This window comes from Argopecten irradians, chromosome 3, assembly GCF_041381155.1.
Source record: "Argopecten irradians isolate NY chromosome 3, Ai_NY, whole genome shotgun sequence".
Lineage (NCBI taxonomy): Eukaryota > Metazoa > Mollusca > Bivalvia > Pectinida > Pectinidae > Argopecten > Argopecten irradians.
In genome coordinates, this window is record NC_091136.1 from 48,710,829 (window position 1) to 48,725,887 (window position 15,059).

General features: G+C 37.7%; 2 protein-coding genes across 3 annotated transcripts in view; one reads left to right on the forward strand and one right to left on the reverse strand.

Annotated features, from left to right (window-relative positions):
- LOC138318908 (WD repeat-containing and planar cell polarity effector protein fritz homolog) overlaps positions 1-15,059 on the reverse strand; it is a 35,217-nt gene that overhangs the window by 1,495 nt on the left and 18,663 nt on the right. Inside the window, exons 20-27 of the mRNA XM_069261719.1 lie at positions 13,429-13,543; positions 12,935-13,058; positions 12,518-12,581; positions 12,184-12,274; positions 10,666-10,757; positions 1,879-1,955; positions 434-534; positions 52-92 (exon numbers count right to left, since the gene is read on the reverse strand). Coding sequence (XP_069117820.1) covers positions 52-92; positions 434-534; positions 1,879-1,955; positions 10,666-10,757; positions 12,184-12,274; positions 12,518-12,581; positions 12,935-13,058; positions 13,429-13,543 — 705 coding nt within the window. The remainder of the gene's footprint in view (positions 1-51; positions 93-433; positions 535-1,878; positions 1,956-10,665; positions 10,758-12,183; positions 12,275-12,517; positions 12,582-12,934; positions 13,059-13,428; positions 13,544-15,059) is intronic.
- LOC138318909 (uncharacterized) lies at positions 4,763-7,191 on the forward strand. 2 transcript variants are annotated; one of them, XM_069261722.1, is made up of 2 exons: positions 4,763-6,437; positions 6,657-7,191. In XM_069261722.1, exon 1 carries the CDS (start codon positions 5,103-5,105, stop codon positions 6,027-6,029), a length of 927 nt encoding a protein of 308 aa, XP_069117823.1. In that variant the 5' UTR covers positions 4,763-5,102; the 3' UTR covers positions 6,030-6,437; positions 6,657-7,191. The 2 variants fall into 2 exon arrangements, with proteins under 2 accessions (XP_069117823.1, XP_069117821.1); XM_069261720.1 differs by having other exon boundaries at positions 4,763-6,368; positions 6,402-7,191.

A 15,059-nucleotide genomic window follows, 5' to 3' on the forward strand; every position in this document is an offset into this window, starting at 1 on the left:
CTGTTATTACTTTTTTCTTTACAAGTAAAGGGAGATAATCCAATGCATTACCTCTGGGTTTTGGGATTCCTCCTGCGGATCGTGATGTAAACCTAGAACAGATCAATACTCCATTTAATATAAATACAGTGTACACATAATCTGTGTTTTAGTAACTCTAAAATTATAATTGATAGCAATTAAACGACTCTTATTGTTAAAGAATTATTAAGTTCTTCAGATCTTGCTAATGTCTCAGCATATGATGAATGTATATCTGTTCATTTAATAATTCCTGCTGCTATAATTCAAATAATAAGGCTATTTATCACATGGCAGCCACACAAATCATTAGTTTCAAAAGAAAAGTACTAAATACATTTTTCACAGAAATTGTAAAAACACAAGAATGTTTAATTCATAGCAGACCCTCCAACATGTTTTTAAACAGTACCTGCTGAGTGGATCCACGATGGGTCATCAATACGAAGGGCGTCTGTATAGTCCTGTATGAGGTCAGACTCCAGCCCAACATTGTCAGGGTACGACAGGTACCTGCATACCATATATATATACATATCAATCATCAAACCCCCAGACTGTAGTATCAGCGTTAGGCACTAAATTGTATATATAACATGACGCTACCCAAATGTGAACACTTTTTGAAGATGATTGTAATAATTTTCTTACCTGTGCTTGAATCCAGTTTTTTTTCTTAATATTCCACAAATATGTCCTTTATTTTTAATTTCACGATTTGTTTTCTTGTCAGCAGTGCATACATTTATAAATACAGAGCTTTGAAGCATATGCCAGTCCAGCTCTGTGTTTCAGCAGGTTTTGAGTACCCAAAATGAAACACCTCCTAAATAAAGTTTGATTAATAAATGCCCAAGCATGATAAAAAAATGTTTGAATTTATTTAATGAAAGTTCAAACATTTTTCAGTTTATTCAAGTCACATATCTTTCAAAATTATTCCATTCAGCAATTGTTTTTCTTATTTTAAAATATATCGTGTTTTAAAGATGCTCCACTGCTGACAAAAGGTATTTTTTCTCTATCAAAAACAGGAACAGACTATTTAGTATTTTTTCTTCGGTTACAAAAGTTACTTACTTTACACCATTACCACCATTGAAAAGTTTGTGCTTCTAATATTACTTTTAAGTTAAAAATATAAAAAATAATTATTTGCATCCCGAAAAAATTCCATGGCATTATATCCTATATAGAATGAAGGACTGATTGCGAATGCACCAAAGGTAAAATCAATTATTTTATATCATTTTTTGTGTTAATTAGACATATATATACATGATTAAACACCAATAATTGTTCAAATGATGAATATCATTTAAGCGCTGTCGGCGGTGGAGCATCTTTAAGGGTTGTTGCACGACATCGTTTCCCAGAGTTTTTCAAAATCTAATTATTTTCATTTTTAGATACAAGCAACTGGAAAAAAAAAGACAATTGTCATAGTTATTAGTCAGCACCTTAATTTTTGTTCAAGACAATTATTGTTAGTTTAGATTGTAAACTGAAAATTCTGCATCACCTAGTTTAAAGGTGTTCCATTTTGGGTAGCGTTCCAAATTGGGTAGCGTCACGTTATAATAATTATTAAAAGCACATGCTGAATATTAAAGTGTATGACTTACCTGTTGGACCCTGTGTCAGGTATATAACAACTATTTTATGACTTACCTGTTAGACCCTGTGTCAGGTATATAACAACTATTTTATGACTTACCTGTTGGACCCTGTGTCAGGTATAAAACATTTTATTTATGACTTACCTGTTGGACCCTGTGTCAGGTATATAACAGACTACTGTATGACTTACCTGTTGGGCCCTGTGTCAGGTATATAACAGGCTATTTTATGACTTACCTGTTGGACTCTGTGTCAGAATTCTGGTGTCTGTATCCCTGGGTATAAGCGTAGTCTGGTTGCCATGATGGTGGGCTCTGTTGTATTTTTAAAAAAGATTTTTAGAAATTGTTATCAGAATTCTTTTTGCAAATTCAATGCATACTGTACATCACAGGACTATTTATTTAAGCTTAATTTTTATTTGACAAGGAACAATACATATGCATTATATATCTTTTATTAGACAGGTGTGCAGTTTGTGTTAACATATAATTTCATGCCATTGTATCAATCTGAAGAAGAGAGCATGTAATGTGACTATTCAAGCATATATAAAATAATAACAGACAGGTATTTTACATATGGCTTGTACAGTCTGACTGCTACACATGTTCTAGTTTAGGTCCTGACATGTACAATTAAACTGCTATAAGTGTTCTAGTTCCTAATGTAACATCAGCATAGGAAGTTGATACATGACACTCAAATCACCAGGTATCAGCTGTTGTATATACACACCACTGTATAATTACACTATAACAGTTGTTTTTGTTTTTTATACATTAAAATGTATAAATATTTGCAGTAACTTTCTAACTCTAAATATTTGTTCATGTAACTATTTCTACTTCTCTAAGATGTATTGTAAATTTACAGTTACTAATTGAATCTTGATTGTTAACTTGAACTGTTTATAATTAATTCATTGAACCTTGATCTATTTTTACAACTTCAGTTGAACAGGCTTTTCATTACATATCATGTAATATGTTAAAATCATTTGTCCTAGCTTTGTTAGGTTTGACAATTGTATAGAAGGTAAAACAAATGATTTTGATAAGTAACTTTCTATCTAATCAATGAGCATTTATCCATAGAAGTTTTGATTTACATTCAAATACCTGGTAAACATTTGTTTGTTTGATGTAACATACAAAGAACACCAATGATACAGTAAGATTTAGAGGTGGAGGACTTATACTCTATGTAACAAATGGTATTTATTTACCTTCCTAACATTTGGATTGCTCATGGTTACATGTCCCCATAGTTTATCAAAGTAGCTTATTGCCATAATTAACAGAGCTACCATCCTAAAACGTATTGCCTATCTATCATTACCCCCTTCACCATCCCCCTCCCCCATTCTTTACATAACAATACCCTCCTCTCCATCCCCCTCCCCTAATAGATACTCTACCTAACAATAACCCCCTCTCCATCCCCCCCCCCAACTCTACCTAACAATGCCCCCACACCATCCATCTCCTCCATACTCTACTAAACAATACCCCCTCTCCATCCCCCTCCCCCCATACTCTACTCCAAACAATAACCCCCTCTCCATCCACCCCCCCAAACTCTACCTAACAATACCCCCCCTCACACCATCCCCCCCCTCCATACTCTACCTAAACAATACCCCCCCTCTCCATCCCCCTCCCCCCATACGCTACCTAACAATACCCCCCTCTCCATCCCCCTCCCCCCATACACTACCTAACAATACCCCCCTCTTCCATCCCCCTCCCCCTCCCCCATACGCTACCTAACAATACCCCCCTCTCGATCCCCTTCCCCCATACGCTACCTAACAATACCCCCCTCTCCATCCCCCTCCCCCCCCCCCATACGCTACCTAACAATACCCCCTCTCCATCCCCCACCCCCATATGCTACCTAACAATACCCTCTCTCCCATCCTCCTCCCCCCATACGCCTACCTAACAATACCCCCCTCCTCCATCCCCCTCCCCTCCATACGCGTACCTAACAATACCTCCCTCTCCATCCCCCTCCCCCACTACCTAACAATACCCCCCTCTCCATTCCCCCCCCCCCATATTTGCTTACCTAACAATACCCTACTCTCCATCCTCCTCACCCCCCAAACGCTACCTAACAATACCCCCCTCTCCATCCCCCTCCCCCCAATACGCTACCTAACAATACCCCCTCTCCATCCCCTCATCCCCTCCCCCACTACCTAACAATACCCCCTCTCCATCCCCTCCCCCCATATGCTACCTAACAATACCCCTCTCTCCATCCTCCTCCCCCCCATACGCTACCTAACAATACCCCCCTCTCCATCCCCCTCCCCCCATACACTACCTAACAATACCCCCCCTCTCCATACCCCCTCCCCCATACACTACCTAACAATACCCCCCTCTCCATCCCCCTCCCCCCATACACTACCTAACAATACCCCCCCCTCTCCATCCCCCTCCCCCAATACACTACCTAACAATACCCCCCTCTCCATCCCCCTCCCCCATACTCTACTAAACAATACCCCCCCTCTCCATCCCCCTCCCCCCATACGCTACCTAACAATACCCCCCTCTCCATCCCCCTCCCCCCATACACTACCTAACAATACCCCCCTCTCCATCCCCCTCCCCCCATACACTACCTAACAATAGCCCCCTCTCCATCCCCCTCCCCCCATACGCTACCTAACAATACCCCCCCTCTCCCCTATTCATTTTAAAGTGAGACAGGATGATATAGTGTTGGGTAGGACTGGAGAAGACAAAGAGAGATGGACATGGATATATAACACTATATCTATATGGCCCCATTTCAAAGCAGAGACTGCCCTCCACAAATCTATAGGAAGTCTGGAACATGAGAAGTTCACCTAGGGTTATCTTGCCAATATATATAGACAAAATATATCACAGCCCAGATCTAACCAAAACACTATATACACATGTCTCCTTTGTAATAAAATGCTTTTTATGACTGACACATAAAATAAAAGTTTAATAAACCTGAGCAAGTAATCGGGTATCCAACACAATCGATTACAACATAGGCTCCCATATACTACAAAGACTCTATCTTAACTTTGTTGTTGTGTAACAACCAGATCATAGACAGGTATTTTGTGTACACAGATCTTTACCTGGTCTGTTTATAAAACATTACTCATTCAGGAAGCAAAATTTATTTTGTTATTTCAGTTTTGGAGATTTCCATTCTGTAGGCAGATACACAAGGAAGTAAAATTGTTCTTATTTCACTCTATTAGTAGTACCTCTGGACATACACATGGGAGACAGAAATCGGCATCTATCTCAAGGAACAGGTACTCTAGACGATAACAAATCACGAGTTTAATTCAACAGGGACAACAATTGAAAGTTAATTAAATATTGACCCTGTGCACATTTGACTGATAAGGTAAATTTGATCAGGCTAACACCAAGACATATCATTAATTAGTGTCAGTAATGTCATCCCAAAGCCCTACCAGGACTGTTTTACGTGCACAGACTGCAATTCGTGCTCCTGGCAGCTCTCAGTGTAACCAACATCGGGGCCAGGATGTGGCGTTTGTGTGTAACGACTGTGGAGGGGATCTTCTATGTCCACAATGTATCAAACAACATCAACAACACTTTCTAGTCAGTGTATCAGATGTCACGGGTCATCGGACACGGACACAAAGTCTACAAACATTCATCAACAAAGTGGAGAAGGAAAATATCACCAAGTTACAGAAGGAAATAGATTTAACAAAGAAGGAGAAGGTGGAGAATTCCAAACATTTTAAAAACCTTGTCCTGAAAGTGGAGAAAAGGAGTGAAGAAATAAAGTCCTGGGTAGACAAAATGCAAGTTCAGTATGTGACCATGTTGAAGGAAATGGAGGATCATAACTACACTAAACTGGAGGAATATCTGTCTGAGCTCAACAACAGTTTAAAGCAGGTTGGTGATTATCTACAGAAAACCAAGACTGTCCTACAAGTTGGTGGGCCCATACAAGTGTATGATGCATGTACAGAAATCAAAACTTCAGATCTGAAACTTCCACGAGTTCCGAAGTTAAAATCAGCAGATTTCAGGGAGAATACATCCAACCAGATGTTAGATCAGCTTAGGGAAATACTAGGGTCCTTTTCAGGGGAAATAGAAAATATCCCACAAGTGAGTCCCGGTCAGTCGTCACGTTTGTCCCTAGACTACAGCATGACAGTACCCACACCCCCAGCTTCTGCACAAACATCGGCCAGGGGAGCCGGCAATAGGCAACCACAGGTGTCTGGAACCAGAACACAAAATGAGGTACCGATCATACAGAATACACAACAACACTCAGCTGCTGTGAATACGGACAGTTACAGAAAAACATATCCACTTCCAAAGAGGAAATAAACCTGTAGATGGCATGAGAGGGAATCAGAGGGATGTCACAGCTTATTACATTCACTAATAATGTGACAGTGGATACCTTTTTGGTTTAATTGAGTCTGGTTACATTTTTTTACATATGGTACTTATCATAGAGAGTTAAATGTTCAAACAGTAAGGTGCCTGTATTGATGGTGTTATATTCAAACAAGGTGCCTGTAGGGATAGTTTTATGTTCAAACAACAATGTGACCGTAGGGATGGTGCTGTATTCAAACAAGGTGCCTGTAGGGATAGTTTTATGTTCAGGTGCTATTTTCAAACAAGGTGCCTGTAGGGATAGTTTTATGTTCAAACAACAAGGTGCCTGTATGAACGGTGCTATATTCAAACAAGGTGCCAGTAGGGATAGATTTATGTTCAAACAACAAGGTGCCTGTATGAACGGTGCTATATTCAAACAAGGTGCCAGTAGGGAGATAGTTTTATGTTCAAACAACAAGGTGCCTGTAGGGATGGTTCTATATTCAAACAAGGTGCCTGTACGGACAGTTTTATGTTCAAATGACAAGGTGCCTGTAGGGATGGTGCTATATTCAAACAAGGTGCCTGTACGGATAGTTTTATGTTCAGGTGCTATTTTCAAACAAGGTGCCTGTAGGGATAGTTTTATGTTCAAACAACAAGGTGCCTGTATGAACGGTGCTATATTCAAACAAGGTGCCAGTAGGGATAGATTTATGTTCAAACAACAAGGTGCCTGTATGAATGGTGCTATATTCAAACAAGGTGCCAGTAGGGATAGATTTATGTTCAAACAACAAGGTGCCAGTAGGGATAGTTTTATGTTCAAACAACAAGGTGCCTGTATGAACGGTGCTATATTCAAACAAGGTGCCAGTAGGGATAGATTTATGTTCAAACAACAAGGTGCCTGTATGAACGGTGCTATATTCAAACAAGGTGCCAGTAGGGATAGATTTATGTTCAAACAACAAGGTGCCTGTACGGATAGTTTTATGTTCAAACAACAAGGGACTGTATTAAACTTTATTTAATAGAGTCTCTAGTACATCCTATATATATAGTTGGATGTCTTTCTCCCTCTTACAGACATTTTAGGTGCAGTATCTATGGGGATTAACTTCAAGGTGTTTCCTCTGCTCACATATGTATTACCATTAGGCTTTAACTCTATATTTAAGTATATTTTATCATCTTCTTGTGTGTGTCATTGTCTATTTATTTTGACATGGAAAGTTAAAAAAAAAATTCATATCAGTAGCAAAACATGCCAATTTTGTAGCTTTACATCAAGTCTTAAAACAAAGTCACCAATTCCTTAATTTCTTGACGTAATCAATTTGCCTAATAATTATGTATGGTAGTAATTGCTCTTGAATAAGTTTATTGCAGACGGTACTACATTAATGTATGATACATGTACTTGTTGTGCTATGAGTGTATGTACTTTTGTGGTGTCATTTCATTATTATCAACTGAAGCTCCATGACTGATAGGGATTTTTTTCCTGTTTTTTGGTGCATGCATATAAACCGTTACTTTCATATATTTCATACTTATTTGAGTTGATGATTTGCTATTGATAATATGTATTCATTGTCAGAATCATCAATATGCCAACCATTCATCAATGTTTGCAATCAAGCCAGTTTTTAAGGATATAATGAAAGTATCATTCTTCACTGAGTTACCTTCCCTTACCCTTTCATAAACATTATCATGTACTATAAACCAAATGATTTTTGTGGCAACTCCATTGTGTTTTCATGACTAACAATAATTTCGTGACATTTTGACTTCATGATTTATATTTAAAAGTTCTATTGTACTTGAAGGGATTGGTTTCAAGTTTGTAGTTAGTTACTGGTTTAACGGCTACATGACTCCGCTTATTACTTGGATTTGTGTCACCTACTAAAGTCAGTGTTCTGTTTGTATTACTACCACTACTTATATAAAAGTAAGATAGGTCATTTGTCTGTAAAATATTTGGAAATTGAAATTAAACCAGTTGTACACTACATGTATGAATACACAATTGTCAGTTGGATCCTTTGATCATGAATCTGTTGAAAATAACGAAGATGTGAAATACTGTATGCCGGGTATGTGTACATGTATACAATGTACCTGGTATATCATAAACCTAACAAGAGGCCCATGGGCCTTAACGGTCACCTGAGTTAGAATATATAATGAATAAATAATGAAACAAATTAAAGACATATAAACACTATATGCTGGGCCTTGAAGTTGGTCAGTGATTATTAAATTTGACTTTTTAGACTATGAAGAGTATTTGCTTCCATCAAACCTGTGAACTTAGAGGTATTTTTTGAAATTTTAATCATTTTGACCCTGTTTGGTCCTGCCCCTCTGGTCCCCCAGGGGGTCATTGAGGACGGATATGGATGTTAAAATGCTATATCTTAGGCTAATAATTCTAATCAAGTTTGACTAATTTCCTATGAAAATTGGGCAAATAATGTTCACAAATATGTTTTTCCTATATAAACTAAAGTTAACTTGACCCCTCCGCAGGGGGTAACGTGAGACCCCAAGGTCATATAATTCACAATTTTTATAAAACACATTAAGACCTTTCCATCTATAATTATTTGATTCTACTTTTTCCAGAATTTTAGAAGAATTTTGAAGTTTTAGCCTATTTGACCCTTTTTTAGCCCCGCCCCTCTGCCCCAAGAGGGTCGGCCAGGACCAATGTGGATATGATATTAAAATTCTATTTGAGGCTAATAATTCTAACCAAGTTTGACTCATTTCCTATGAAAATTGAGCAAAAAATGCTCATTAATGTGTTTTTCCTATATAAACTATAGTAAACTTGACCCTGTCCCCAAGGGGAAACATGAGACCCCAGGGTCATCAAATTTACAATTTTTATAAAACAAACTTTAAGACCTTTTCATCTATAAAATGTATTTGATTCTACCATTTCCAGAATTTTAAAGGAATATTTTTGAAGTTTTAGCCTATTTGACCTTTTTTGGCCCCGCCCCTCTGCCCCCAGGGGGTCGGCCTGGACCAATATGAATATGATGTTAAAATGCTATCTCAGGCTAATAATTCTAACCAAGTTTGACTCGTTTCCAATGAAAATTGAGCAAAAAATGCTCATAAATGTGTTTTCCCTATATAAACTATAGTAAACTTTACCCCCTCCCCAGGGGGAAACGTGAGACCCCAGGGTCATATAATTCACAATTTTTGTAAAGGACCTTAAGACCTTTCTATTTATGAAAAGCATTTTATTCTACCATTTCCAGAATTTCAGAAGAAGATTTTTGAAGTTTTAGCCTATTTGACCCCTTTTGACCCCGCCCCTAATGCCCCTGGGGGTCAGCCAAAAAAATTGTTAATAGGATTAAATGGCCATCTCATACTGATAATTCTGACAACATTTGACTTATTTCCTATGACAAATGACCAAATAATGCTCAAAAATGTGTTTTCCCAATATAAACTATAGTAAACTTAACCCCCTCCCCAGGGGGAAACCTGAGACCCCAGGGTCATATAATTCACAATCTTTGTAGAGGGCCTTGAGACCTTTCTATCTATGAAGATTATTTGATTCTACCACATCTGTGAGTAGAGAAGAAGATTTTTGAAATTTTACTCAATTTTACCCCTTTTGGCCCCTCCCACAGCCCCCTGGGGGGGAGACCATATAATTCACAATTTTGATTGGCCTTATGCCTTAGAAGGTTTGTGCAAAATTTCATTGAAATTGCTTCAGCAGTTTTGGAGAAGAAGTCGAAAATGTAAATTGTTTACGGACATACGACGCACGATGGACGACGCACGACGACGGACAAAAGGCGATTAGAATAGGTCACTTGAGACTTCGTCTCAGGTGACCTAATAATCTAATGCAGATTATATAAGATTATGCAAAATACATTTTACCATCTACCATGCATATTTTTTATATCGTATCTCATCTTCTATCAAGCCATGTAGTCAGATTGTAATAATTGCTTTTCCTATGATTCCCTTGCTAATAAAACATAATCATACAAAGAGATTTTAGTTTTCTTTATTGTCCTGAATAAGGGTAAATAGACAAAGAGGTTTGTGAATAGTGTATGAGACATTGATGATCATATATGTGGTTGTTACACATGTTATTTCTTTTTGAATTTTGAAAAGACACAAGCTTTAGTTGGTGTCTTTTTAACAATTTGAAAATTAACTAACGAGAGTTTATGTAAACATGATAAACAACAGTCACAAGTTGGGGAACTTGTTTGTGATGACAATTTCTCATCAACATTCAGGGAAACGTACCACTATACAATGTGTCATGATACCCTTTCCACCATAAAACATTGTGCCTATAAGTAGAGAGCCAATATTTTGTTGCTTAATTCTTTGAATAAGCAACTACCTATTATACAGTAAATACAATGCTATTCAAAAGAAAATTACACTATGAAAAGTATTTGAAAGCCAATCTGAATAAAGAGATGTTGGAGTTGACCCATCAAAAGAAAATCGTAAGTGTTTACACACTGCGGTGTGTAAACATAAACAATAACCAACTGTTATGGAATATTTCCATTGTGAAATATGTGTAGTTATAGGATATAGAATGATATACAGCCACACCTACCTGTCCGTTCTGTCTGGTGTCCTGGTGACTGTTAGGTGCTTGGTTGTTGTAGCCATTAAATATCAGATCATCATCCAGTCCATCAAATGACTCTGTCATAAACAAAGTAAAAGGAATACTGTTTACAATTACATTTTTGTAGATTCATTCAGTGTCCATTCTTATGTTCAATCAAAAACTGTTACAATACAAAATGTTATATCAGGTTTTATAAATTTGGCATCCATATACAGTAAAACCCCTATAACTCGAACAGCAGGGGACAAGATCAATAATTCGAGGAATACAGGGTATTCGACTCATCCGAGGTTGGTCATGATCGATCGTTGACAGTCAAAATGTCCGGTTTCTCTACGACAAACAATGCATTGCAATGACATTTTAATTACCGTAATTTCAGCATTTTGGATTTTTTATGAAAGTGTTTTTTGATAGCAATATCAAGTTGAAAAAAATATGTATTACATAAAATGAGGGTTTGAAAATACTGACGGCAAAGTAAATCAAATGTAAACGATCGTCAAACGTGGTACAAAATACCATATTGGTTCAAACAGACAATGTGTACAATTTCGATGATTTAATTATCAAAAATCATTTAACACATTTACAAAATAAATACACACTATAAAGTTATTAACCAGCATAGTTACGAACAAACAACGATACCTATGTCTACCTTGTAAAAGCGTTAGGTTACACGTGTTCACGAGGAAAGTTACGAAAATACAATATGCGGGAAAAGATACGGAACACACTGATAAAAACGAACATGGGTCAATGTGATTTGTACTTAGCACTATCAAATTTTGGTATCGTTTATATCTTTTGAAGAAAACCAACAACACTGAATTAAAAAAAATTGAACTTATATAGGAGTCGGACGTCAGCGATTTCTTCCGACTCTTTTGTTATTTCACAATGCGTACTTTCTACTAACACAAATCAACATCTTCCGTATTTTCGTATTAAAGCGAAAATTATTACGAGAGAGACATCAATTATTTAATGCCTTTTCTTAAATAAAGTTTGCATCAAACAACGACTGGCTATCGTGTATGTAGGTAATACTGACACCGTTAATCCCTTAATTACCGAAAGGCTTGATACGACACCTGTATAAACACAGGTCGTGAGCTATTATCCGTGACGGTCAGTGCAGTCAGGTGTGAAACAGGTAAAAAAAAAACAAGGGCCGAACACCTGTTTGACGAATACATGGGTAGATACTATGTATTTGCTGAAACGGGGATATATTTCTGTTCAAGGAATAAGGGGTATTCGAGGAATAGCTATTCGAGCTATCCGGGGTTTTGTTACATAGATTATATAGGGACACGGTCGGGACCGTACGACCAGTTCGACGAATAAGGGGTATTCGAGGAATCCGGGTTCAAGTTAGAGGGGTTTTACTGTAACACTCTTAATTAAAGTGCCTTGGTTTCAAACTCTATTTCTTATAATGCTATAAGCAAGGTGAACCATTGTCTGAGAATTCTCAAGAACCGAGATATTTACCTAAAGCCTCTGTTTCTATTTGGTCTGCTTTACGTTTCGCGACCTCCGCCAAGGCTACCTCACCCTTGTCTTGTGCCATATAGTGGATATCCTGTACAAAGGTAAACATGTTACAAACACCATACGTACTAACATCACTGACCTGATATCAATCAAGATATATGTTTGGTGTAGGTTCCATCTTAAAACCTTTAAAATGGCAACCTTTGCACTCTCAAGAATCATAACAAATCATTGAACATAACGAATAAAGGTCCAATAATAAATGTAATTGTTTATGACCATAGTTTTGTTTCCTATTAAAATATAATACCAAGAATATTTGATGCCTCACCATAAAAAGGTCTCTGGCTCCTATGTCCACTGCCAGTAGAAATGCCTTGTCAAATCGAGAATACCTACAACCATGAACAATGGCTATCACCTTATTCATTCATTATGTAGTCAAATTTACTATTGTAAACATACTTATGTTGGTGCAATCAAATTTTGGTGTAATAATTGGTTTTGAACAGCTTAGTGCAGTGATGAAATCGCACATTAGTAACAATTGCTTCACTAATACAATTAGTGCAATCAAATTTTAGTTGATCTGACACAAAAAACTCTAAAATATGATTATATAGCTAATATATGTGTGTTTACAGTAATTGGATCTAAATTGGATTCAACAACCATTCAGGTATTTAAGAAGTCTGAAAAATTTTGTTTCTTAAAGAGACAAAAGCACACAAGTCTCAAATACAGTTACCGTAACAAATGGTGGAAGAATCTACGGGCCAGCCGGCTTATAGGGTCTCTGAAATCCATGATGGTTGATTCTGACAGTGCTTTTTTGGGATTGTAGAAAGTTCCAAGGCTCACTTCTAACTGGCCTGGAAAACAAGAGGAAAGCACAGTCAATATATACATCAGGTCTCAGTAACACAAAACAAGACAAAAGATAGGTCCTAATATTCACTGTTTTATCTTAAATCTTGGGTAAAGATCTTAGGTCTCAAATTGAAATTTCAAAATGGACATATTGTAGTCATGAATATCCATGTATACGAAAAGGTGTAACAAATCTTCAAAATTCATGACCAGTGGATATTTATTCCAGGACTGAAACAGACCACTAAGAATTGGATTATGATACAAAGTGGACTAGAATTTCAATGTCAGGTTTAATATATCACAAATAAATTCAATATAAAAAGTTAGTTTTTCATTGAGCAACAAGGTTTACTAAATCAAAAATATTACCTTCCCTTTCCACATTCAGAGGTTTCCTGAGCAGATGATTGACCATAGTGGACAGACACGAGTAACACACAGACCCATGGGTATCCCAGTTCATGTTCTCTAGGAGTAGGATAGCCTGTAATATACAAATACAGGAGTAACACACAGACCCATGGGTATCCCAGTTCATGTTCTCTAGGAGTAGGATAGCCTGTAATATACAAATACAGGAGTAACACACAGACCCATGGGTATCCCAGTTCATGTTCTCTAGGAGATGGATAGCCTGTAATATACAAATACAGGAGTAACACACAGACCCATGGGTATCCCAGTTCATGTTCTCTAGGAGTAGGATAGCCTGTAATATACAGATACAGGAGTAACACACAGACACATGGGTATCCCAGTTCATGTTCTCTAGGAGTAGGATAGCCTGTAATATACAAATACAGGAGTAACACACAGACCCATGGGTATCCCAGTTCATGTTCCTAGGAGTAGGATAGCCTGTAATATACAAATACAGGAGTAACACACAGACCCATGGGTATCCCAGTTCATGTTCTCTAGGAGTAGGATAGCCTGTAATATACAAATACAGGAGTAACACACAGACCCATGGGTATCCCAGTTCATGTTCTCTAGGAGTAGGATAGACTGTAATATACAAATACAGGAGTAACACACAGACCCATGGGTATCCCAGTTCATGTTCTCTAGGAGTAGGATAGACTGTAATATACAAATACAGGAGTAACACACAGACCCATGGGTATCCCAGTTCATGGTCTATAGGAGTAAGATAGCCTGTAATATACAAATACAGGAGTAACACACAGACCCATGGGTATCCCAGTTCATGTTCTCTAGGAGTAGGATAGCCTGTAATATACAAATACAGGAGTAACACACAGACCCATGGGTATCCCAGTTCATGTTCTCTAGGAGTAGGATAGCCTGTAATATACAAATACAGGAGTAACACACAGACCCTTGGGTATCCCAGTTCATGTTCTCTAGGAGTAGGATAACCTGTAATATACAAACTCAGGAGTAACATACAGACCCATGGGTATCCCAGTTCATGTTCTCTAGGAGTAGGATAGCCTGTAATATACAAATACAGGAGTAACACACAGACCCATGGGTATCCCAGTTCATGTTCTCTAGGAGTAATATAGCCTGTAATATACAAATACAGGAGTAACACACAGACCCATGGGTATCCCAGTTCATGTTCTATAGGAGTAGGATAGCCTGTAATATACAAATACAGGAGTAACACACAGACCCATGGGTATCCCAGTTCATGTTCTATAGGAGTAAGATAGCCTGTAATATACAAATACAGGAGTAACACACAGACCCATGGGTATCCCAGTTCATGTTCTCTAGGAGTAGGATAGCCTGTAATATACAAATACAGGAGTAACACACAGACCCATGGGTATCCCAGTTCATGTTCTCTAGGAGTAGGATAGCCTGTAATATACAAATACAGGAGTAACACACAGACCCATGGGTATCCCAGTTCATGTTCTCTAGGAGTAGGATAGCCTGTAATATACAAATACAGGAGTAACACACAGACCCATGGGTATCCCAGTTCATGTTCTCTAGGAGTAGGATAGCCTGTAATATACAAATAC

What these genes read in the sequence shown, in the direction of transcription:
- LOC138318909 (XM_069261722.1), top strand. Translation starts at nt 5,103, where the DNA reads ATGTCATCCCAAAGCCCTACCAGGACTGTTTTACGTGCACAGACTGCA.